The 26,385-nt window shown below is 46.5% G+C and overlaps 1 protein-coding gene across 1 annotated transcript; it reads right to left on the bottom strand.

The window, feature by feature from the left end:
- Window positions 1-174: 174 nt before the first annotated feature.
- On the bottom strand, window positions 175-15,507 carry MPL (MPL proto-oncogene, thrombopoietin receptor). Its single transcript, XM_006178479.2, has 12 exons — window positions 15,429-15,507; window positions 15,149-15,281; window positions 14,652-14,830; window positions 13,900-14,189; window positions 13,335-13,497; window positions 12,953-13,079; window positions 9,222-9,403; window positions 8,920-9,062; window positions 6,762-6,921; window positions 6,448-6,544; window positions 4,313-4,400; window positions 175-4,114 (listed from the first exon to the last, which is right to left on the bottom strand). Exons 1-12 carry the CDS (start codon window positions 15,505-15,507, stop codon window positions 3,827-3,829), a joined length of 1,929 nt encoding a protein of 642 aa, XP_006178541.1. The 3' UTR covers window positions 175-3,826.
- Window positions 15,508-26,385: the final 10,878 nt, after the last annotated feature.

Raw genomic sequence — 26,385 nt, 5'->3', positions numbered from 1 at the left:
GGCTCTTAATGCAAACTTAATATTGTTATATTATTATTATTTTTTATTTTGAAGCATTCATGTTGTCTATTTCCAGTTACCTTGGAAAACAAGGAGTTAGGTGTCCTGGGCTGGAAATAGGGAGTCCCTGAATGTCAGAGAACATAGAAAGCAGTCAGGCTGGTCAGGGCCTTAAAAGTTAAAGCTAAGAAGTTTGGACTTAATCTGCCAGGATTGTGGAATCAGTGAGAGTTTCTGTGCAGGGAAGGGGCAAACAAAACATTTCTGAGGGCAGGACATGGACAGAAATTTGCAGCTTCTGGAGTAAGGGTAGCTGTAGAGAAAAAGAACAATAGGGTAAATATGCGTACAACCTCAGGGAATTTGTACATTTAAAAATAAAGCAATGAGGGGGAGGGTATAGCTCAAGCTGTAGAAGGCATGATTAGCATGCATACGGTCCTGGTTTCAATCCCCAGTACCTCCTCTAAAAATAAAGAAATAAAGCTAATTACCTCTCTCTTCCCGCCAAAAAAAAAAAAAAAAAAAAAAAAAAAAAAGGAATGAAAGAAGCCATTGGAGTTTCTATTGATCTGGACCTTGAAGGCGAAGGAATTCTAATATGATACAAAACGATCAAGTAGGATGATGACAGAAAAGGTCAGAGTTGATGATTGAGAAGCAAATTATCAGTTAACTCGGAGAGAGGTGAAGGTGCTCCTGTTCTATTTGGAAGGGGTAACAGAAAGAAGGGCAGGGAGAATGTGGAGGCAGCAAGCACGGGCTACTTGTGTGAGAAACATGGGAGTGAGAAAGAGGGCGGTGCATGGGAGCTCAAGGGAATGCCAGCACCAAGATGCCTATGCGTGTTTGAAGGTGAAGGCAAAAGGGCCAGGGGAGATGCAAGAGGGTGGGCAAGGGCCAGCTGGTAGAACCAGATGTCTGGATACCTTGCCCAGGAAGAAAGGGGATAGAAAACATGGGGAACTTTTTCAGTCTAGGAAAGAAAGGTCACTTCCTCTTAGGCTGGAGGGAAGGAGAACAAGGCCTTAGAGATAATTAGAGGCTGAGAAACAGTGTAGATGGGGAAACTCCCACCTAAAGGACCTAAATCCAGGTTAGCAAAGGGCATGTCAGGAATAAAATATAGGTGATATTCAGGGAGTGGAACAGCCCAGTTGAGATAATAATAAAAATATCTCAGTAAATACTGAGTATTTACTATGTGCTTGGCATTGTGTTAATACTTTTAATCCTCACGCTAGGGAAATAGTGGAAGAGAAAGAGATCAGGTTCTGAAGAGTCAAGCTAAAGATTTAGAGGTAAGGAGTGAGCAAGAAGAGAGATGAATAGGAAGATCAGTTTGGAGGCAACATACAGATTGGATTTAAGGAGAGAGACTGGAGGCAGAGATATTAGGTAGAGGCTGTAGTAATAGCTCAGGGGAGATGGAGAAGAGGAGGCAGAATTCAGGACGTAAAAGTGGTCATGATGGCTGAATGGGTGAAGAGGCGAGAGGTTCAGTGTTTTGGATCTCAACCCTAGTTTTGAGTCCCTAGGGACAGAGTGGGAGCCTTGGACATGGCTGGGGGAAGGAATTATGGGAAGTGAGTATACTAGATGTCATCCATTTGTCCCATCCAGACCTACTCTTCGTCCTTCTCTACTCTGCCCTGGGCCCAGTGAGGCTGACATATATGACCTGCATCAAAGGATTCCCTTGGGCTTGGGTTTCTGTTTGTATTCCACCAATGGGAGGATGTTATGTGTTAAATTGTGTCCCACCCCCTGCCAATTTATATGTTGCCTACTTAAGTCCCAGTACTTCAGAGTGTGACCTTATTTGGAAATAGGGTCACTCCAGATATAATTAGTTAAGATGAAGTAATTTGGTGGGCCCTCATCCAAAATGCTAGATGTTCTTGTAAAATGGAGAAATTTGGACACAGACACATACAGGGAGAATGCCATGTAACGATGAAGGCAGAGATGGAGGTGATGCTTCTACAAGCCAAGAAACACCAAAGATTGCCAGGAAACCCCTAGAAGCTAAGGGAGAAGCATGGAACAGAGTCTTCCTTGTAACTCTCAGAAGGAACCATCCGTGCTGATACCTTGAATTTCTAGACTCCAGAACCGTGAGACAATAAATGTCTGTTGTTTAAGCCGCCAAGTTTGTGGTACTTTGTTACGGCAGTGCTAGCAAACGAATACAGAGGAGATCAGAGGGTGGGGTGGAAGAAGGGGTAGAACAGGCGTGAGCTTTTTATTCCCCTGGCTCAGTGCCTACCATATCCCCACAGGTTGGCTGTGGCTCTGCCACAACTCCTGCCAGGCAGCCCTCTCTGTAGCTACTGTCTGTGGATCTCGGATCTCAGAGCTCATAACCACTCTGTCATCTTACCCCTTGATGCCTAGTGGTGGGGAGGGTGGGGAGGGGACCAACTCCCAGCTGTTGTTAGCCCTGGGATACTGCACTATTTCTTGATGGTTTTCCTAACTCCTGCCATATCTTTATAAATATGCCGTTTATTAAACTCTCATCAAGATGCCCAGACTGAATACATCATCTATGCCAAGATCCTGACTGATACAGTGAGTATGTCTGGAGTCAGCAGAAAATACCACTGGTTTGAGAATTTGAATGGGTCAGGGGAATTCATAACCAGAATGGCCTAAGTGCATTTACCACTGCATATGAATGGCATAAAAGATGAGGGAGGTCGGCCTGGGGTTAAAGTGGCATTGTCCAGAAAGATTTCCTTCCTTTAGAAAACATTTATTGAAGGCCTACCACGCACCAAGCACTACTCTAGGCACTGGGGGTAAGTGTTGGGGAGGGGAGAAGACAAATAAATCACAGCCCTTGCCCTCAAGGAGCTCACAATCTAGTAACAGAAAACAGATATGTAAATGGTTACTTGCATAAAGGATCACAGGTGCTGTAACAGAAGTCTGGGCTGGAGATAAGAACTTTGGAATGGTCAGTAGAGAGGAAAACAATGAGAGTAGATGGGGTTGGAAACTGTTACGAATGGACTCTTGAGGGAATGCAATAATTAAAAGGGGAAGAGACTCGAGGTTAAGAGATTAGGAAGGAATAATTACAATTGTTTAGATATATCAAACACAACACATTCCTAGGCAACATGCTTTACTCAGATTATCTCACTAAATGCTCTTCACAACCCTACGGGGTTCTATTATTACCCTTGTTTTATAGATGAGAAAATTAAGACTCGAAGACTTTAGGTTATTTGCCCAGGGTTGCACAACCAGCAAGTGGGAAAGACAGGAATTGAACCCAGCTCTGACTCCAGAATTTATGTTCTTGATTACTAATATTCTTGGAGAGACCTGAGCAGAGCCAGGAGAGATGGTAATTATGCGAGCTATGGTAGGAGAAAATTTAAAGGAGAAATGGGTAGTCATCATGACAAATGCCAACAGAGAGATCAAATAAATTGAGGATTAACAAGATCCAATTGGATCTTTTTTTTTTTCTCTATTGGATCTTGCAATTAGAAAGTCTGAGGAGTCTCATTAGCAGAGTGGTAGTGGGGGGGATTAATTGAAGTAGTCTGAGGAGCAAATGGGAATAGGGAAATGGAGCCTTCTTTTCAGGGAGTTTGGCATTAAAGAGGAGAATGAAAGGAGGTGAAAGTTACAGGATCTTACTCAAATGAACCTTGCCTGAGGAGAGAAGGTCCTGGATCTATGTCAGTGGCAGTACCGAAAGATCAGTGTTACAAAACCCAGCTAGGAGGATAGACAAGGGGGAGGGAAGTGGGGTCTGAGATGGTTGTGTTGTTGAGATAGGGTGGGTAGGGAAGTTTAGAAGGAAGCTCTAGAGGGTTTGGATCTGTCCAGGGTACTGGGACCGAGGGGCCTGCCAACAGCTGAGAGGTAAGTAGGAATGGTTGGCGATGTGAGTGGTGCAGTAGGACCCCAGCTCAGCCACAGGTGGGCACACAGACAGGGGCATGGTCCCCAGGCAAGAAGGCTGCAATCCTCTGTAGTCCATCTGGGTTTGGGAGGAACATAGGGGCAAGGGAGTCTTCTCTGAGGTCTTAGGTAGAATTTCAAGGAGGCTGGGTTCCACTTCCTCATAGGCATCTGAGACTGCAGCCTTGGGCTGGGAGAAATGGGGGTTTGGATTAGAGCAGGTCCTGTGGGAGCAGGACCTGGACTGTGTAGGAAAGAGGGTTTGGCTGGAGGTGAGTTCTTGGGATGGTATGCTGGTGGGCAAGGGCCTTGGAAAAGTTGTGTAGTGGGGCAAAGATCCAGCTCCAGGCAGGGCTGGTGGTGGGAGCTGGGAGGGGAGTGCACTCACCGGATTCAGGCCAGCAGTATCCCTAAGGTACTGGCCGAGTACCCGGTGCAGGTCTGGAAGTGAGGGCCACAGGGCATGCCTCAGGCTCCTTGAGAAGAAGAAAGAGAAGGAGACTGAGTTGTGGGAGTGAGTTGAGAGGAGGGAGGAGAGTACTGAGGTGGGGCAGTGGGGGAGGTAGTGAGGTGAGGGAGTAAGGCTTGGAGAGGTAACAGTGTAGCCAAGGCAGTAAAGTAAGGTAGAGGAGCACAGGTGGAAGGGAAACCTTAGATGGGAGACGGAAGTCAGTGATGGGGAGGTTCAAAAAAGGGGTTTTCCTATCCTCAAACATTCCTGCCTCAGGGCCTTTGCACTTGTATTCTCTGCTTGGAACACTCGATTTATTCCCTCACTTCATTTAGGTTTCTGCTCAAATGTCATCCTGCCAGAGAGGCTTTCCTTGACTACCCTGGCTAAAATAGAACTGCCTCCCTTCCCCATTACACTCTGTCTCCTGCTCTGATTTATTTTTCTTTATAGTACTTCACTTATTCTGTATTTATTATATTACTATATATATTAAACATACTAGAGTGTAAACTTCATGAGGGCAAAGAGTTTGTCTATTTGCTCACTCTTGTATCTCCAGGATGTAGAAAAGTGTCTAGCCCATAATAGGTGCTCAAGAAATTAGTTAAATGAAGGAGTGAGGAGAACCAATAGAGCTTAACATTAAGTTGCTGAGGAAGGTAGTCTATCTGGGAAGAACATGAATTAAAGTATATTGGGGGAATCTCCAACTCTTTGGGCTCATATTTCCTCATGGAGAGACTTTAGCTGAACAATATTTTAGGCCTCTTCTGTGACCCCACTCCCATCTTTCCAGGGGAGGAGGAGTGATGTATCTGGTAAATGGGGAAAAGGAACTGAGTAAGCCTGGTTCCCCAACATTTTTTTGTTGTTGTTGGATCTGGCTCCCTGCATCAAGGCTACAGTCCAGTCTGCTCATACAGATGGGTGGATTAAAAAGCTCAAAGACATGTTCAAGGAGAGATGCGGGCACAGAATAGGGGCATCTCATCTAGCCTAGAGCCATTGAAAGAGGCCACCTGGAGGAGCTGCCTTCTGAGCTGAGTCTTCAAAAAGCGAGAGATATTACCAATTGAAGGACTGAGGTAGCGTGGATTCTATCCTTTATGTTTATAACTTCCAATGACACTTCTCCTCAGCCTTAGTCTTCCCACCTAAACAAGTCATTCATTAATAACATTTATTTAAGGGTGTGCTATTTGGCAGGCAAAGTGCTGAGGTTTTAAGGATGACCAAGTAAGGCATGGGGAAGATATATAAAGAAATGAATGCAGTAAAATGCTTCTGGTACTATGAAAGAAGTCTGTACTGGGGCACAAAGAGAGCAGCCAATAGGGGAGTGTCAGGAAAAGTTTCCTAGGAGTTGGTGAAGAAAGTTATTTAAAGATAAATGGGTATTAGTCATCCAGGGAGGATATTCCTGGCAGAGGGGACGTTATGCGCAAAGGCACTGAGAAGTAAAACCGCTTGGCTTGTGGAGGAAATCACCAACAGTTTGGCATGGCTGATGCACAGGGTGGGAGGGTGGAAGTGCTGGGAGCGGCCAGATTTTGCACAGCCTTGTGTGTCATTCTAGAGTTTGGATTTTATCCTGGGGAGCTAATAATGAGATTTAAGGAGGTGGAGTGACAAGTTCACGTGTGCATTTCAGAAAGATTATTCTGGTGGCTCTGTGAGGCTAGGTTAGGGGAGAGAAGAGGCTCTGTTTCAGTGAATCAGGTAGTGCTTGTAGAGCTGGAGAAAGGGAGTCATTGTTTGAACGAGGTTCAGGAGGTGGAATGACCAGACCAGAGCAGACTGGGTAGGGGGGAGGGAGGCGCCTAAGTGTTCTGTCTTGGGTGACAGGTGGACAGTAACCTTGCTACTGGGATGAAGAGCCAGAAAGTGGGGCTATTTGAGGTGTCCAGTATAATGGGCTTGTTCGAGTGTAAGGAGGCGGTGTGACGCCACGGGATGGATGTAGGATTGTCCAGAGAGCGGGTGTCCTAGAGTGACCCGGGGATGCTCCTTTAGAGGACGCAGGCCCCACCGGACCGCAGCCCCGTCTCGCGCGTATCTCTGAGAGGTACCTGTAGCGCTCAGGAAACTGCCACCTCAGCAGCAGCAGGCCCAAGAGGGCGCTGAGGCCTAGCACCAGGAGCAGAGCGATCACCAAGGAGATCCAGGCTGTGTGACAAAGTCAGTCAGACCTGGGCAGCCGGTGGCCGGAGCCCCGCCCCGAGGTCCGCCAGACCCCTCCCAGGCCCCGCCCCTCGCCGTCCCGAAGCGCCGCGTAGGGTCTGCGCAGCCGCTGCCGGGTGGGGTCCGAGCCCCGCCCCTCGCTGGGCCGGCGCCCCTCCACTTGCGCAGGCGCAGACCGCCTTTGCCCCGGCCCTGCCCTCACCGGTCTCAGACGAGGTCTCCACCCACGATGGGTCTGACCAGGGGCTCCAGGGACCTTGGAAGGTGGAGCCTTGGAGCCTGGCGCGCAGTTGTACACGGTAGCGAGAGCGTGGGCGCAGCTCCAGGGTCTCTCCCTGGGCCCCGAGAGCCGTCTCCAGCACCTGCACAGAGGAGAAGCGAGCGGGTGGTCAGGCTCCAATTGCCCGTGGGCTAGCGTCGGGGCCTCGAGCCTGGCGCCAGACCCAAATCCAATCCCTTTGAATTCCTAGGGGTCCCCCCAAAGAGCCTCACGGGCAGAAACACGCATCCTGGCGGAAACTGACTGGAGAGAACACCCCAGAGAGTCTCGCCCTGACTGCGACCTTGCCCTGCCCGGCCCGAAACCCGCGACGCACTGACTCATCTACGCACAACACTACTCATCCTGACACATATGACTCCAATACACCTGCAGACTCTGGTGCACACACCCTGACCAGGTGCACGGACATCCTGCCAGAAGCGAACACCAGAACTCCAGGTCCAGCGATGGAAACCCCAGACACCGTCAGATACTGAGAGCCACGTGGACCAGTCCACAAATAACATGCATTCAACAGGGTTGCCCGCATTATGCTAGGTGCTGGGGGTACGAGGACAGATTCCATGTAGAGGGAACAAGCATCGTGTGTACAGGCAGGGAGACATTATTAACCAGTTAGCAAACATTTATGAGCTGCTTGTGATGTGCTAAGCTTTGGACTAGGCACTGGGGAAAAAGATAAATGAAACATGGTCTCATGTGTCTAATGAGGACGATGTCCAAACAAGTAAATAGTTACAAGGAGTAATTAGCACGGTAACAATGACGTAAGTAAAGCACCACGGGGGCACCAAGAAGCATGTAATGCTACCTTAGGTGCCTGATGGGGGGTTACAGAGTAGTCCTGTGTCCTCAGAGCATGGGTGGGCAGGCTGGATGCTCAAAGATGAGGCAGAGGCAATGGTAGTAGGGATTTGAGGCCTGTTAGGACAATAAACTCAACTTATTTGTTGATGAATAGGGGGAAGGGACAAGGGAAAAGGGAGAAGAGTCAAGGATGACTCCAGGCTTGAGTAACTGGAGGAGTGTTGGTGACATTGTCAGAGAGAGGGAACAGAGGAGAAGGAAGTTTGAGGAAAAAATACTGAATGGATCTATTTTATTAAGTTCTACAACAGTGAAAACTTATCAGTGGTAATGTGAGAATAGTTGTCACCTTGGATGGGGTGTGTGTGACTGTAGGGGCATGTGGCACTTCTGGGGTGCTAGAAATCACCTATAATTTGATTTGGGTAATGATTCCATGGGTGTATACACACATACAGATGAATCAACTGTATGTTTAAGATTTGTGTACTTTATGTAACTTGTATCTCAACTTAAAAAGAAGTTTGGGGAGGAAAATGAGTTCAATTTTGGATACATTGAGTCTGAAATGCCCTGGGAGGGGTGCTTTTAGGTAGAGCTGTCTGGTAAGAAGTGGTACATACATGTAGTAAGTGAGAATAAAAGTAGAGAAAAAAAATGAATATTTAACTAATGCATAGTGGGTACCTTCTATTGGCCAGGCAGTATGCTGGATATTGATGTATTTAATCTTTACTATACCTCTGGAAAGTAGATATCTTTATCACCAGTGAGGAAACTGAGACTTCAAAAGTCTAGGTAATTTCCCTGTGGTATAGAAGTTCCTTTCCATATGGGTGTGGGAATGGTAAGTTTGGGATGGTTAGTGTATAACTGTTGAAACCATGGAGTTGAAGCATTTGCCTAAGGAGAGCATCCATATATTTATTTAGAGGAGAAAAGAGCCAAAGGTGGGGCCGTAGGAAGCACAACATATTAAGTAAGGGTGGAAAAGGAGGAGCCAGGAAAGAGTGAGGAGATTCTGTCAGAGAAGTGGTATGAGTATCAGGAGAGACTATATCCCAAAAACAAAGGGAAGAGAAAATTTGAAATAGGAGTAGTCAGCAATGTCAATGACAAAGAGAGATTAAGATATTAGTTGAATCAGATAAGCCTAGATAAACAAGCACAGACATAGATACGCAGACACCTTCACTGCTGATAACAGACATGGTGAAACTCAGGAATACCCTGAGTGTGTGGTCTGCGAACGTTTGTTTCTTGACTGTACCTTCCAGTCCTGATGGCCTTCTCCTGAGTATCGAAGCTGATAGCAGGTCTCTTGGGCTGCCCAGGACGATGGATGCTGCCATTCCAATTCCAGCTGCCCGCTAGAGACCTCCCTCCAGTGCAAATTTGGAGTGGGAATGAGCACTACAGGGACGTCAGCAGGGACTGGCCTAAGCCCTTCTGTGCATGAGACATCATGTCACCAGGGCCATGGGTCAGATGTGTCGGAGCTGGTGATTCCGGGCATGGGGTCAGATGGGGTAGGGGTGGGAACTATGTGGGAGAAGGGAAGCAAGTTCTTACCAGCCTGGTGGATCCAGAAAGGGGAGCCCAGGTAGCTGTGAACAGCACCCTGGGCTGTGGTCACCTCCACAAGGATGTGAATGACACTGTCATTTCGTGACTTGAAGTGGCAGCGGGAGAACGGGGAGGGCTGTGATCCTGGAATTTTCTCCTCCTCTTCACACTTCTCCCAGATGGGGTCCCTAAGAATCAGCCCCATATAGTCACTGAATAGGGCCTGCCTCAGAGATGAAGGCTGACATGCCCATCCCACAGGGGCTATGGGCTGCTTGGATTATAATCTAACTCCTCCCTTGGAGGGGCCTCCAGGATTTCTCTGTGTCTTCATGCCATGATGTTTTGTTTTCTAAGCATTGCTTTGGCGTCCAGACTCTTCCTCTTAAGAAAAGAGCTGGAAGATATGTGAAAATAGCATGGTCTATAGCATTCAGGTCTTGGCTTCTTGGTGTATAACTCTGGGCAGATTACTTGACTTATCTCTGCCCCATTTCTGTCATTTATTTATTTTCTTCATCTTTCTGGGGGAAAATATCCTTATGTTTTTAACCTATTCTCATTAGGCAGCCGTCTTAGTCACCTCTACATGGTATTTTACTAATAGGTAATTACGAAAACCTCCTAACTGGCTTTTCTGCCTCTGTTTTTGCCACTCTCTTCAATTTGTTCTCCATGTGGCAACCAGAATTTAGATCCAAAGTGTTGATCTGATAATGTGAAATATATGACAAATGTGTCCATTAATTTTGATCTTTACCCTCAGAACATTAGGTGAAACCATTATCTGTTGCTTGAATTAAGGCACATTTCTAACTGGTGATCCTGCTTCTATTCTTACTTCTTTCTAATTGCGCTGAGAAACATCTTTTTAAAATGTAAATCATATCATGTCACTCTTTTGCTTAAAATCCTTCAATGGCTCCCCATCCCACTTGGAATAAAATCCAAACTCCATAGTATGGTTTAGTTCCTCCCTACCTCTCCACTCTCACCTCCTACAATTCTCACACCAGTTTGCCACCTTTCATCCACCGGGACCTTCTCTCTCGGCTGCAAATACACCAGATGCACTGTCTTTGCACTTCAGTTTGCCCTGGACTGCCCTGCCTCCAGACCTCACATGACTCACTCCTTCTCAGCTCACCTGTCACCTACTTGGCAAGGCTTTCCCTGACTTCTCAGTCTAAATTAGCACCTGCCCCCCATCCTCTCAACCTCTGTCATATAACCTTGTTCCTTGATTTCTTTTCTTGTTTGTCACCTCTTCTCTCCCTTCCCCAACTAAAATGTAAGCCCCCCGAATGCCGAAAGCTTTTCTGTTTTGTCACTCTAGCCCCAGTGCCTGGAACATAGTCACCTTCAATCATTGTTTACTGAACAAATAATTCATGTTTCCTTCCTGATTATAATGCCTAAATGGCTAGCTCTGACTAGAATTATTTATCACTTTATGTATTTATATGTTTACTAATTTATTCTATGTGCCAGGCACTGTGATAAGCCCTGTGAAGACGTAGAGGAATAATTTTCAAGGAGCTCTCATTTCAGTGGGAAAGGCATAAAAATGAACAGATGGTATTCTTCTGTGATGGGCACAGGCTGGCTTGGGAGTATCAAGGAGGACCATCTAACTCAGACGGGGAGGGTCCGAGGATATTTCCTGTAGAAGGCAGTGCTTAGACTGAGTCTTGGACTGGAAATAGGATAGGCAAAGGGGACAAACAGGCATCCCCGGCGCGGGCTTGTGCACAGGTAGGAGACATGGTGCTTTGGGGGAAACTCCAAGTTATGCAGAATGCTTTTAGCATAGAGGGCCTGGTGGTGAGTGGAAGATGTGAGACAGCAGACCAAGGTCATAGATGGCCTGTGGCCTTTCTAGGGAGCTTGAATTTAATCTTGTAGTATTGGTGGAGACATTGAAGGATTTTAAACAAGGAATTGTCATAATTAGCTTTGTACTTTAGGAAGGCTACTGTAACTGCAGTTTCTAGGGAAGGATTTGTCAGGGGACTAGAAGCAGAGAAATTTATTGGGACAGTGTTATGGTTTTTCACGTGCAAAGTGATGGGGATCTGAAAGTAGGGGTGTGGCCGTGGGGGCAGAGGGAATTTGATGGATTCAAGAGATACTGAAGCAGTAGAAGTGACAAGTGTTTCTGACTGCACCTGGCGGGTGTAGAAATGGCAGAAGTCCAGGACAGAGAGCAGAGTTGATGGTAGGATGGACAATAGGAGGAGGAGCAGGTTTGGGCAGAGGAAATGATGAGGTCAGTTTTGCCTCCCCTTAATCCATTCACAGCACCTCCATACTATGAAAATCTGCAGTTATTATAAAGAATGAGTTACAACTTTTTATAATGATCTCCAAGAAATATTTTTAAGTGAAAAAGTAAGGTAAGAAATCATATATGTAGTGTGATCCACTTTATATTGAAAGCTAAATGTTGTGTATAGACATACATGAATGCATGGAAACACTGGAAGAATACATTAAAACTATTCATAGCAGTTTTTTCATTATCCATTCATTCAACAGTTTTTTACTGAGCACCTACTATGTTCCAGGCAGTGTGGTAGGTGAGAATACACTAGTGAGTGAAAATAGACACTGACTTTGCCCTCATGGATCGTGTATAGTCAAGATCAGCCTTTTATGGCTGGAGCTCTGAGCGAGAATTTTCTTATCAATAAAATAACCACTTAAAGTATAAATGTGAAATTGTAACTATGATAACTATTTAAGAAGGAGAAGTACATGGTACAGCAAGGTTGTATAATAGTGCCATTGGACCTAAGGAGGAGGGTCAGGGGAGGGTCTAAGGAGGTGACATCTGAGTTGAGATCTGAAGGACAAGTAGAAGTTAAGTAAAGACAGGAGAGCTGGATAAACAGCATGTGCAAAGACCCAGAGGCAGAAGAGGAATATGGCAATTAGGAGGGGACCAATGAATGCCAGTATCGGAGCACAGAGCACAGAGCACAAAAAGCAGCATGGTATAAGATGAAGCTGAAGGCATGGATAGGAGCTGAGTCTTCTAGAACTCTATACAGCCACAATAGAGTTATTTCCTTTGTCCAAGGACCAGTGGAAACTATGGATCTTGGAAGAATTTTAAACAAGGAATGTTTATTTTTGCACTTTTAAAAGATCCCTCTGGCTTCTATGTGGAGAATGCTTTGGAGGATTCAAGAGGTGGTCTTCTCAGTAGCCTAAGTGAAAAATGATGATGGCTTGTACTGGCCTAATGGCAGTGATGAACAGAAGTAGGCAGATTCTAGAGATATTTAATAAGTAAAATCAATAAGACTAGGTCATAGATTGGATATGGGCAGATCAGTGAGGTGTTTGGTAGAAATTCTTGAAGACCAGGTGATGTTTTCATTGGATCCGATAGATAGCGAAAAGTTGTACTATGTATTGGAGTAGGTGAAAGCCATGCAAAGTTTAACCAAGGTCAGTCTGTCAGCAGCACAGGAAGCGAGGAATTGGAGGTGAATGAGAATGTAGGCTGTTGCAGTAGTCCGGTTGACATGATTAAAGCTGAATTAAACTGAGGCATTTCCAGTAGGAATGAAGAGAGGTTGAAAAGATAAAATACCCATTGGAGGATGAGAGCATTTGGTTTGGGGACAACGGAGCAGAATGCAGAGGACCAAGAACAATCTCTCCCTTCTTTCTGCAAGGTTGTGCCTCTCTCCCATGACACCAAGCTCAGTCAGTAGTTCAACTCTTACCTGTCTCTGGGACAGCACCGTGCCCTGCTGTGGTAGAAGAAGCCTTGGGAGCTAGCATGGTCCTGTTGCTGCCACTGACAGGTAACATTCTTCAGGTCCAAGGTAAAGCACTGCAGTCCAATTTCCACTGGGGTCAGAGAAGGAAGTCCCATCAGAGCTCACGTGCTCCTGCTCTATAAGGTGTCCACATCATCTTTACATACATAACTCAGAACATTTACTTTGTTCTTTGTCCTCTCCCTGATCATAGTTCACTCTGTCCAGTGGCAAGTTTGAGGTCATCAGGAAGCACCATGCTTCCCAGAGCTTCCATATCCAGCCCAGGCCTCCCTAGAGATCTTTTCTGTCATCTCCCCATCTCCCCATTCCTTTGTTGACTCACCTGCATCCCCAGGCAGGTCCACAGTCACAGGGAGGGACCAGGATCCCCAGGAACCACGGAAGGAGACCCCATCAGGTTGGCTGCGCAGTTGGATCCAGTAGGAGTTACCAGGCTGGAGCCCTGAGACGAGGCAGCTTTTACGTATCACTGTCAGAGACGGAGCCTTGGGAGAAGAATCCCAGCCTCAGAATCTAGGTCTGCCTCAAGCCAAGGCAGCCTCCACCTCTTATATCTGAAGCCTCATGGCATGCCTGTGGAGAGACACTCAATTCTTCCCTGGGTAGATATGTACACAGACTGGGCGCCAGATTGGTGGGCTTCAGGTGGTTTAGGGCTTTTTAATCCCCGTTAGCTTAGAGGCCTGAAGCTCTCAATTTTGTTGATGTGAATGACCCAAAGTGGGAGATCCTTAAACAGTTATGGCTCCTAAGGGCTGATCAGAGCCTATATGAACTTTCCAAGGACCACCCCCATCTAGAATTCCCAAAGTATGATCTCTACTTTCTTGGGGCAAAACTAGGGGTAGGAGATGGACAGAGGGTGGAGCAGAAGAAGGCCAGGATACTTCTCTAGTTGGGGAGGTCTGCTCTGGTCCATCTTGTTGGGGCATCATGGCCTGAGCACATGGAGGCTGGTCCAGAGCTGGGGCTGGATTTGGTCTCCACAGAGCTGGACAGCAGGTTTCTGTGGACAGCTGCTGGATGACAGTGGAGTTCCTGGGATCCTTGGGGCCATAGCGGAGTTCATGCCTCAGGAATTCACTGATTTCTGGAGTTGGGGTTTCCCAGCTGATCTGAAGTTCCCCTGGCTGGCTCCCACCCATGGCCTTGATGAGACTGGGGGGAGCTGGCAGTCCTGAGGGCAAGACAGAGCACATAAGCCCAGGGAGAGGGTGCTGGAGGCTGGATGGAGGGCAGCCCCTGGGGCTGGGCAGGGAAGCTCCTTATCCTGTTCTCCTTTCCTCAGGAGCACAGTGACCTCACTGCAGGTTTGTTAGACTCAGGGACCTCTTTTTGTCTCTGCATCCTTGTCACCTAGCACAGTGCCTGGCACACAGTATGTATTCTGTAATTGATGAAGGAGTGAGTAAGGGAATAAGTTAATGATGGGAAGACCAGGGTGTCTCTGGCGGGAAATGAAGTCTAGCTCTGGATGCTGAAGCTGATGGGAATGAGAAGGGCGTCTTGAGGTGCCTCTGGGGGCCTGGTGAGGGAGAGCATCCATGTCGTCTTGAAAGAGCACAGATCAGTCTGATTCTAGGAGCTGACCTGAGGGCAGCAAACAGAGGGGCCAGGGTGGCTGGAGGATGGCCCTTACCCACACTATCCACAGAGAGCACCCGCTGGGTCAGATTCTGGTTCAGAAACACGTTCTTCACCCACAGGTGCAGTGAAAAGAAGAGGCGAACTTCATCCTGGGCTGGAAACTGGCACACGTATCGGGTTCCAGAGGGCAGCACGCTCTGGGAACTCAGGGGGCAGGCACGGGGCTTCTCCCTGTGGGCATAGGAGAAGTCCATCCTACCTACACGGCCTGCCACGTCCAGCCCCGAGGACCCAGGTCTGGGCCCAAGCCCAACTTCTATTTCCACTACCACCATTTATCTTCTCAGTGCCTGGAATAGGTGGGATCAGGGGCTAGGTAGGGGCCTAAGCTGGGTATATCCAAAGCACACTTGTTCATTAAGTGGTTATTTAGGGCTTATACGTGGAGTGGTCCTCTGACAGGGCCACAGGCAGGGTAGCTACTGGAATGGGGCTGAGCTGAGGTGTGTACAGGACAGATGGGGGAGTGAGGCACAGCCCAGCACATACCCTGCGTAGGCATACAGCAGCTGATACGTTCCACTGGGCGCTGCCTCTTCCTCGTCCCAGAAGCAAGTGAGGTCCTCAAACGTTCGGGAGAAACATTTCAAGGGCTCTGAGTCCGAGGCCAGCAAGGAGGCATCTGAGGAACAGCTGGTGAGTGGGCTCTGGGTCCTCCCAGGCATGTTTGTGGGCAAGAGGAGGGACCAGTGGGAGCCTCATACCTTGTACCCCTCCCAGGGCTCCCTCTTCCTGTGTATAGGTGATCTCCACCCTCCACACACCTCACCTTGGCTGGTGACTTGTGCCAGGTTTTGGGGGGCTGGAAGGAGGCAGGAGGTGACCACCAAGAGGGCCCAGGAGGGCATCTTCTCCGGCACTGTGCGCCTGCCTTAGCCCATCCTCCCTTCAGGAAGCCGGGCCCCAATCCCCTCCCGGGCCAGCCCCTCAGGTTCCTGTCAGATACAGCCCCACGTCCTGTCCCTGTCCCTGCCCCATGGGGCCCATCCAGACCACACTGGGGCCGGAGTCAGGGGAGGGGGTGTGGGAGTGGGCGGGAGGGTAGGAGGAATTTGAAAGAGAGGATACAGGCCTTTGGGTGGGAGGGAGATGGGGGTTACATTTTCGACCATGTACCAAGAGGAGAGTGAGCCTGTGTGCATGTCTGTGCTCACTGCTGTGGAAGGGCGTTGTATGGGCAGGAATGGCAGCCTTTCCTGAGTGCTCACTAGGCTGCCATGTAACAAGCACTTTATATCTATCGACCCAGTTAATCCTCACAATGGTCTTAATATTTCCATTAGTGATGAGGTAACTGAGATGCAGAGACGTTAAAGATTTGCCCAAGATCACACACCCACCAAGAGGTAAAGCTCAGGGCATCAAGCTCCAGAACCCAAGTGCGTGACAACCACACCAGGGCTGACAAATGACTGTCTGCCTCACAACCGTGACAAAATGGGGGCCACTCCCACTGTAAACGGTTCTGTGACTTTGTGCACTAGTAAACTTTGTGCATTCTCCCTGGGGCTGGACACGCCCCTCCATCGTGGGTAGCCTCCACAGTGGCCTCTCGTCCTTTGCTACTCAGTGTGGTCCATGGACCAGCAGCAACGGCATTATCTGGGAGCTTATTAGACATGCAGAATCTTGGTCCCCACCCCAGGCCTACTAAAACAGAATCTGCACTGTACTAACCCCCCCAGATGATGTGAATACATATTAAAGTTTGAGAAGCTCTGGTCTGCAGCACTTTTATCTGGTTGGCTCAGAAGCAAGGGATAGTTGGTCTCAGCTCTCAGCTCCTGCTCGTCTTCCCATTAGTAGCAGAAGAGCTGGTGTGATCCCTTCTCTGAAGCCCTGCTGTAACTGTGGTGGCTTTTATGCCCATTCTCAGGAGTTCTGACTCTCACAGGGGAGTGGGGCTAGTGCAGGCCACATTAAGTCCCACACTTAACCCCTCTGGCCTCAACTGGGGCTCCCCTTGCTGGCCCTGCAGACAGTGTCCTCAGTATCGCCCTTCTCTCTTCCTCCCAAATTGGTGTTACTAACAAAGGATTATGGGAGGTGGTGGGAGGCAGGACATGGAAATCCTTCAGCCCCCTCCGCGAGGTCTTAGTTTCTCTGGCACCATTTCTCTGCAAGGAGTTCCTGAGGCCAGGTTTGTCCTGATTTCTGTCCAGCTCTCAGTTACAAGGACCAGCTTCCTCTGCCCAGTGGGGATGACTCTGGATGCCTCAAGGGCCACTGAGCCTCTGTCAGGTCAAGTGAGAGAAGAAAAAACTTTAATGTTCCTGCAGTCCCATGGCTTTGATGATGTGCATGTGCTGGTGACTTCAAAATTGATATCTCCAGCTGGGACTCGCCCTCCTGGGCTCCAGATTTGGATCGTCAACTGCCTACTTGGGATCTCTGCTTGCATGTCTGATGGGTGTCTTATACTTATGATGACCAAAATAAAATGAAATTCTAGGTCCTTCTTCCCACCCCTAACCCTGCTTTGTTTTTTCCATTAGTCTTACCCACTTCTGTCAGAGGCACCACCATCTACTCAAACCAAAAACCTCAGTGCTCTTTGATTTCTGCCTTACTCTTACCCTACATTCAACTCATTAGCAAGTCCTGCCAGATATCCTTTCAAAATGTACCCAGCCTCTGAACACATTTTACCACCTCCACTCCTCCCATCCTAGTCCAAGTCTGGGTTACTGGGTAGCTTCCACTCTTACCCTCTCTAGCAGAACAGAGTGAAATGTTTAAAATGCAAATCGGATTTCTTTGCTCTCTTGCTTAAATCTAAACACCTCCTAAAGGCACACAAGGTCCTGCCTGATCTGACTCCTGCCTGCTTAGATCCCATCTCCTACCACTGTCTCCTTCACCCTGGACCAGCCACAACAACCTCATTGTGTCTCTTATCTTAATCCTTCATGCTCAGCTTCTCTGCGATGTTTGACACTCCCCTCCCTGGGGTTCTGCAGCATGTCACATTCTCCCAGTGTCCTCCTATGCCTGTACATTGCCTCCCACTGTCCCTCTTTCTTCGCTCTTTCTCTTACATGTTGCTGTTCCCCAGGTGTCTTTGTGTCATCCCCTGCTGTATTCCCTGGGTGGTCTCATGGCTTTGATTCCATCTATATGCCACTAACTCCCAAGATTTTATCACTCTCTTCAACTGCAAACTCTCAGTTACTTATTAGACATCTCAGTTTGTTGTTCCAGAGGCACGTCAAACTCACCAAGTCCCAAACAGTATCATCACTACCTCCTGTGCATCCTTTCCCATCTTCCCTTCCTATGTTCACATCTCACCATCAGCTACCTGGGCATGTAAGCCTGGAACCTGAATGTTAGCCTCAAATTTTCATCCTCCCTCCATTCCTGCATCCAAATCTTACCAAGTCCTGTGACTTCTACAGGGAGGCAGCATAATGGTGGTTAAGGGTGCAGAGCCCACAAGACAAGGGGCTTGTCTGTGACCATCAGGGAGTTGAGATGCGCCTTCCTGCTCCTGCGTGGAAGGAAGTCCAACCACCTGTCCCTGTCATTTCCCCATTTTTTAATGCTTCCACACAGCTGGAAAGAGATGCCTTCCCCAGTCCTTGGCTCCTTTAGAATATCAGACAGGGGCTGGAATAGCCCTAGGGAAAGGAGGGCACTCAGGTCTGCTACTCTCTGGCCAAAGAGTCCAGTGAGTCCAGTCCAGGTCAGCAGGCTCAGGCTTCTCTGTTGGGATATAAGGCCAAAGCCCTGGCTTACAAAAGCCTGTGTTTGGTCTCTGTTCAGCCGCTGCCGAGAGAACTCAAGGGGTTGCCGGGTGAGGACGGGCTCAGGCAGTGGTGTGCTGTTGAATGGCTCTCTGGGGGAGCCCTGTTTTGTAGCATTTGCTGCTCTTTGTGGTGTACATACTCCAACGTGGCCAATTTCAAGCTACTAACATGATGTCACTGAACAGTGATTGGGAAGAGAATCGGGCTCTCAGGGCCCATGCCTGTGCCCTTGACCTCTTTCTCCCAACATCTGCCATTGATATCCCATCAGAAAGCCCCAGATAGGTAGCTCTGGGCACCTGGATTTTCCACCTTCCCATCTCTTTCCCAGCATTGCCATGCTTCTCTCTAGAACCATTGTTCCACTGACACCCACCTCGAGCAGTGTGTTAAGGCACTCTATTTCCCCCAGACCTTTGTCAGTGTTAAGTTTGCCATTTCTATAGTTGACAAATGGTATTATATCTCTTTACTCCTGTTTTTCCTGAAGCTCCAATTTGTTTTTATTCTTTCCCTGCTTAAAATCCTTTCACGGCTCTAGGTGAGACCAAGTTTGGTCTCTCTTTTTTAAAACTCTTTTTTGCTGGGGTAAGGGGAGGTAATTAGGTGTATGTATGTATGTATTTATAGTGGAGGGACTGGGGATTGAACCCAGGACCTCCTGCATGCTAGGCACATACTCTACCACTGAGCTACACCCTCCCTGCAAGGTTCGTCTCTTGATGTTGGAACAGAAGCACTTACACCTCTCACCTCCCCGTTCCTGGATTCTCTCCCTCGTGATCCTTCCTTCACTCTTTCCCAGGCTCAACCCCTTTTCTGCCACAGGCCCTGTTTCCTTGCTCTCCCAAGCACAGAGTCCAACCTCTCATCCTGTTGGAACTGTCTTTGTGATTCAAGACCTCCCCCGAGTCATTACTTCTTAGGAGACTTATTCCAAGGATAATAATGAAGGAAAAGGGTTATTTTAAAAAGAAAAAGGCAATTTCACATCTTTTCAGAGGCCTTGTAGCTCTTTTGTGATTAGAAACAAGTTGGTGAACCCTTGGGCATGGCCTTGATAAGAAGGAGAATTACATTTGCTGAATATGAAATTGATGAGAATTTTGGAGTCTAAGGCGTGTAACTCCGGGAAAAAAGGGCAAGGGTGAGCTTGTACATGAAAGGTAGCAACCTGAGAAGAAATCTTTACCAGTGAGAAATTCCAGTGGAGGGACTGTTGGAGGAAAATTGCAGAACCGTGATGGCTAGTACTTAGTTTTACGTGTACCCCCTATTCTGTGAAAGCTTAGCTTCCCTAAAGCGTCCCTAAATGCTCCATAAAAGTATTCCATACACAAAACCTTATATTTGTGGTATTTTAGGAACAAGGGGAGAAAGGTAACAATACCCATGGACTTGAGAGAGGATGCTGGTCTCAGAAAGTAAGCAGCCCAGTGATCAGAATTTAGCAGAAGCAGGAATTCAGATTGACAGATGATCACAAGGACGTACTAGAGTCCTAGCAAAAACCGAGGAGGGCAGGGACATCCCAGAGAATGTGGAATACAGACGGGGCTATTCTAATTGGATACAAATGGAGAAGGTAAACCCAGAGTGTTGTAAGCCTTGAGGAGATTTCAGTATACACACACACACACACACACACACACACACACACACACACACACGGCTATTCTAATTGGATACAAATGGAAAAGGTAGCCCCAAAGTGTTGTAAGCCTTGAGGAGATTTCAGTACACACACACACACACACACACACACACACACACACACACACACACACACTTTCCTTCCCCCGAGTCTCCCTAGAATTCTGTGCCTCTGTTGGGGTGCTTTTATACATGAACAGCTATGCATACCTCCACCTTAGCTAGACAAGATGTGAACCCTGCCAAGAGAGGACTGTCATCTAAACTCACTCCTCCTGGGGTAAAAGTTGGGTTTGCCAGCCCTGTGCTAGTACATTGTCTCATTACATCACACAGGGACTCGATTAAGTGCCCTTGTCCTTACCTGACACAAGAGAAAGTGGAGGCTGAGATGGATTAACTGAGTTGTCCAAAGTCACAATCCAGGGGTAGAACTGAGATTTGAATTCAGGTCTGTCTGACTCCAAAGCCTGTCCTGATACCTACAGCATGGACACCTCTGACTGGGGCTCCTGTTCCCTCCACTGTAGTCACTTATTTAACATTATGTGCCTGGCACAGGGCCACACCAGGCCGGAGTCCGTCCCACAGGATGAGGCTGGGTTCAAAACAGACATCAGGGGAGGCTTCATTCAGGTAAATGGGAAAAGGACCCCTGCCCAGCAGGGAACCCCAAGTGAGGGAGCTTCAGGGGACCCAGTTTGGTCAGTCCTTCGTGCTCCTGCACTGCTGGGCTCTCTCTGACCCCTGAATCCATGTTTCCTGCTGAGGAAACATGAAGACCAGACCACTCCGGCCAAGCCCTGGGAGAGGGCTGCAGCGAGATAAGGGGACGCACAGCCCGCGGGAGGAGACTGAGCTGCCCAGCGGGCTGGGCTGCTCAGGAAATCACCCCTTCCTTGGGGCCCGAGGGGAATGACTCAGGGCTCACGGGTAGGACTTCCTTTGCTGCAGCCCAGGACCGGCTGCAGGGCGGCCTCTTGGACAAAGTGCTTGGGTTTGCCTTGCCTGCTGCCGGCCTCATGGGGCTTCAAGGGGCATGCCATGGCCTTCCCTCTTCCCTTTTCCATCGTTTCTCTGGGAAATGATCTTGCTCCAACCCTGGTCCAATTCAGGCCTGCCCCTGTGAGATTACAGCTGTAGAGGGAGGCAGTGAGGACTGAAGCTACATGGGTGTGGGGCAGATGAGGCTGAGGGTCCAGGTGCTGTGACCCACAGTTCTCTGCCTTGTTTGCAGTGGAGCCCTGGGTCTGATGGTGCCACAGTGGAAATGTGAGCTCTTCTGATGAGGGAGGGTGCCCTCCCTGAGCCCAGGACCTGGCTTGCAGTATGCAACCAAACTGTTTACATTGGATTTGAAAGCTGTATTATACCCCAATCTGGCCCTGTCCCCTGTGCCAGAGAGGTAACAAAGTACTGAGGCTAAAAGAGGAACTCCAGAGCCAGAACATCTAAGGTTTGAATCCCAACTCTGCGATTTCCTAGCTGCCAGACTCTGGCTACGTTACTTGACCTCTCTGAGCCTGTTTTCTCTTCTGCAAAATGGTAACGATAATGATAGTACTTACCCAATAGGGTTATTGAAGAGGGAAGAATTCAAGGGTGCTGAGTGCTTGGAACAGTGCCTGGCAATGAAGTACCACGTATCATCTGCTTTTGTTCTTTTAGTGCCTGGCACGTCCATCCACGCAGTCATCCAAACAGAAGCTTGGCGATAATCCAAGATGCCTTCTTCCCTTTCCTTCCACGCCTATGGCCAATCCCTGTCCATTCTTTCATTGAAGTGTCTCTTCCAACTCAACACCACGCCATCACTTCTCACCGAGCTCCTTGCTTTCACACTCACTCCCTCTTTTAACAGATTTATTGGGATATAATTCACATACCGTACAATTCTTCCAGGTAGTGTGCAATTCAACTTTTTTTTGTATATTCACAGATAGATGCAATCACAATTTTTGATCATTTTTATAACCTCAGAAACAAATCCTGTATCTTTTAGCTTTCACCCTCCTATCCCCTCATCTTCCTCCCAGCCCTAAGCAACCAGTAATCTACTTTATATCTCTGCAGACTTGGCTGTTCTGGACAGTTCATACAAATGAAATACAAACAAATACAATACACAGATGATCTTTCGTGGCTAGTTTCTTTCACTCAGTATGGTAGTTTCAAGGTTCATCTATGCTATAGCATGTATCAGTACTTCATTCTCTTTACATGGCTGAATAATATTTTCTTCTGTGGGTGTATCAATTTTGTTTATCCATTCATCATCAGTCGAGGGACATTTGGGTTGTTGCCACTTTTTGGCTATTACAAATAATGCTTTTATGCACATTCGCGTACTGTTTTTGTGTGGACCTATGTTTTCATTTCTCCTGGCTGTATACATAGGAGGTGGAAGTATGGGGTCCTATGGGAATTCTATGTTTAATTGTTTAAGGAACTGCCAGGCTGTTTTCCAAAGAGGCTGTACAATTTTACATTCCCTCCAGCAGTGTATGAGGGTTCTAACGTCTCCTTGCCAACACTTGTTATTATCTGGTTTTTGATTATAGCCATCTGAATGGGTATGAAGTGATGTCTCCTTACTTTTTTGATTTGCATTTCTCTGATGACTAATAATGTTGAACATCTTTTCATGTGCTTAGTGGTCATTTGCATATCTTCTTTGAAGAAATGTTTATTCAGATCCTTTGCTCATTAAAAATATGTTTTTTTTTTTATTGTTGAGTTGTAAGACTTTGTATATATTCTAGATACAAGTCCTTTATCAGGTATGTGAATTGCAAATATTTTTCCCATTCTGTGGGGTGTCTTTTTAGCATTTTGATAATGTCCTTTGATACACCAAAGTTTTCAATTTTAATTCTAAATTATTTATTTTTAATTTTGTTACTTGTACTTTTGGTGTCACATCAAAGAATTCCTTGCTAAATCTGAGGTAATGAAGACTGATTCCTATGTTTTCTTTTAAGGATTTTATAGTTTTAGCTCTTGGATTTAGGTCTTTGATCCAGTTTAAGTTTGTTTATGGTATTTAGGTAGAGGTCCAATTCATTCTTTAGCACATGGCTATTGAGTTGTCCCAGCATCATTCATTGAAGACTCTTCTTTCCCCACTGGAATGGTCTTGGCATCTTTGTTGAAAATTAATTGACCATAGGCACGTGGGTTTGTTTCTAGACTTTCAATTCAATTCTATTGATCTGTCTATCCTCATGCTAGTACCATACTATCTTGATTTTTATTGCTTTGAAGTATGTTTTGAAATTGGGAAATGGCAGTCCTCCAAATTTGTTCTTCTTTTTCAAGATTGTTTTGGTTATTCTGGATCCCTTGCAATCCCATACGGATTTTAGAATCAGCTTGTCTATTTTGACCAAGAAACCAGCTGGCATTTTGATAGGGATTGCATTGAATCTGTAGATCAGTTTGAGAAGTGTTATTATCTTAACAATATCAAGTCTTCCAATTCATGAACACGACATGCTTTTCCATTCATTTAGATCTACTTTAATTTCTTTCACTGATGTTTTGTTGTTTTCATAGTATAAGTTTTGCCTGCTGCCAAATTTATTCCCAAGTGTTTTATTCTTTTTAATGCTATTGTAAATGGAATTGTTTGCTTATTTTCATTTTCAGATTGTTCATTGCAGGTGTATGAAAGAAACCTGCTTTTTGTATATAAATCTTATGTCCTGCAACCTTCCTGAACTCATTTAATAGTTCTGATAGTATTTTAGTGGAGTCCTTAGATTTCCTACATACACAATCATGTTATCTGCAAACAGAGATAGTTTTACATCTTCCTTTCCAGTCTGAATGCTGTTTATTTATTTTTCTTGCCCAACTGCCCCAGCCTAAACCTCCAGTACAGTGGTGAGTAGAAGCGGGGAAACAGATACCTTTGTCACGTTCCTGTTCTTAGGGGGAAAGCATTTAGTCTTTCACTATTAAGTATCATGTGGGTTTTTGTAAATGTCTTGTATCAGGTTAATGAAGTTTCCTTCTATTTTTAGTTTTAGTGTTTTTTTTTAACATGAGAGGGTGTTGGATTTTGTCAAATGCTTTTTCCGTGTCTATTGAGATAATCATGTAGTTTTTGTTTTTCATTCTATTGATATGATGCCGTATTACATTAACTGGTTTTCCGATGTTAAAGCAATCTTGCACTCCTGGAATAAATCCCATCTGGTTACGTTATATAATCCTTTTTATATGTTGTTGGATTCTGTTTGCTATTACTTTCTTGAGAAATTTTTGTGACTTATTCATAAGACTAAGACATTGGTCTATAGTTTTCTTGTGATGTCTTTGTCTGCTCTGAGTATCAGGGTAATACTGGCTTACAGAGTGAATTGGGAGCTATTGTTTCCTTTTCTGATTTTTGGAAGAGTTTGTGGAAAATTTGTATTTATTCTTTAAATGTGTAGTAGAATTCACCACTGAAGCCATCTGGGCCTGGGCTTTTCATTGTAGGGAGTTTCTTGATGACTAATTCAATCTCTTTACTTGTTCTTAGTCTATTCAGATTGATACTTTTTCTTGAGTCCATTTTGGTAATTCTCATATTTCTAGGAATTTGCCCATTTTACCTGTTATCTAATGTATAGGTTATGTCCTCACCTTCACTCTTGCTCCTCTGTAATCCATTCCCCATGTAGTAGTAGCTAATAACCTTTTCAAAAATGCAGATCTGATCATGACACAACCCCTCATCCAGCTCTTCCATGGCTGCCCTCTGCCCTTAGGATAAAGACCCGTATCCTTAATGTTGCCTGCAAGGTTCAGCCCCGGCTGGCCCCTGTCACCCCTCTGGAGTCATTACCCTCATGGAGCTGTGTTCTCAACTTTGTTCCAGCCACAGGGAATCCTTTGCATCTCCTGAACATACTACACGTCAGGGTGCTGTTTCCTCTGCCAGATCTTTTACTCTGGTGTGCTCTTTGCCCGGATTAAAATATCACCTTCTTTGCAAAAGCTTTCCAAACTCCATCTCCATTCTATGTATTCCCCAGGTCCTGCCCTCTCTTAGAGCACACCCCACTGAATTTTATTGTTTGTTTACATATGTATTACCCCACAGGGACATCTCTGTTTACATATTGGTCTCCATCAGGGATGACTTTTCAATCCCCACATCCTGGACTTAATATCCCTGCAGTGGATCTGAAATAAAATTTCATTCTAGCAAATCTCATCTCCCCCATCCTGTACAGCTACCCATTTAATCCAGTTAATTTCTTCTTAGATTCAGTTCCACACTCTAAATAACCATTCAAGTCTTTCTGGAGTACAGATTCCGATCATCACCACCCCACCCTCCAATTTCTTGCATTTGTATGTAATGATGTACACTTAATGAACACTTATTATGTCCAAGTCCCAGTACTGTGAAAAATGTTCCTGCCTAAACTGAGACTAAATATTGTCTCATCTAGTGCTAACAGCAGTGAGGTAACTATTATTAACCCCATTTTCTCAGAAGGGAAAACTGAAACTCAGAGAGGTTAAGTGATGTGACCGAGGTTACAGAAATAGTAAGTGATAAAACAGGGACTTGGACATGGGTCCACGTGATTTTAGAATCTAAGCTCTTAACCACAATGCCATACCATGGCATGTCTCCTTTGGTTTTATCTGATTAACTGAAAAAAAAAAAGTGAAGCAAAACAAGTCTTGTTCCTTAAGAACCAGTGGGAGAGAAATCTGAGGCCGGCAGTGACAAATTCGAAGGATGGGCAAACCTGAAGACCACAGAACAGGGAATAGTGATGTGGGACTAGCTTTCAGGACAGGGAGCATCTCCCTGAACATTATGAAGACCCTGAGGAAGGCAAAGAGATCCTACTGTGGCTGGCTGAATCTGGAAGTAACCTCTGCCTTCTTCTTCTGGGGCCCACAAGCCAAGAAGTAAGGTGGCCTACCAAGTCAGGGAAGGCTGCCTAGAGATGTAAGGAAGTTGGGGCTCAAAACAGACCAGAATCAGTTTGAGCTATGGCTGGGCTAGAGCCAATCCTGGGATGACTTTTTTGGACAGAGCAAAGAATCCCAGGCTGGCAGCTACTTAGGGAGACTATATTGATGATAGAGGCTGCCAAGCAGGGAAGAGACCAGGGGCAAATTGGACTTCTCATTGTAACAGAGATGTGGGGCCATATATGTGTAAAGTGGGTCTTTCAGAACATCTCCCATCATGGAGAGGCAACCCCAGTAGAGGGCTTGGAATAATGACAATATAACTAGTTTAATTTCTTTTCCTGGAAAGTCTAGTTTTTCCTTCTTTGGTTTAACTTTTCCCTGGGATTGATCAGAGGT

The sequence above is a fragment of the Camelus ferus genome, chromosome 13 (genome assembly GCF_009834535.1).
Source record: "Camelus ferus isolate YT-003-E chromosome 13, BCGSAC_Cfer_1.0, whole genome shotgun sequence".
NCBI classification, from domain to species: domain Eukaryota; kingdom Metazoa; phylum Chordata; class Mammalia; order Artiodactyla; family Camelidae; genus Camelus; species Camelus ferus.
The sequence above is the reverse complement of the archived record's forward strand: the minus strand, read 5'-3'. Positions and strand labels throughout refer to the sequence as shown.

Bases quoted from the DNA above. Each gene is read 5' to 3' on its own strand.
- MPL (XM_006178479.2), bottom strand. From the start codon at position 15,507: ATGCCCTCCTGGGCCCTCTTGGTGGTCACCTCCTGCCTCCTTCCAGCC. The intron at 15,282-15,428 runs GTGAGGTGTGTG...GCTGTTCCTCAG, and splicing joins GGCACAAGTCACCAGCCAAG to ATGCCTCCTTGCTGGCCTCG. The intron at 9,063-9,221 runs GTAAGAACTTGC...ACGTCCCTGTAG, and splicing joins TTTCTGGATCCACCAGGCTG to TGCTCATTCCCACTCCAAAT.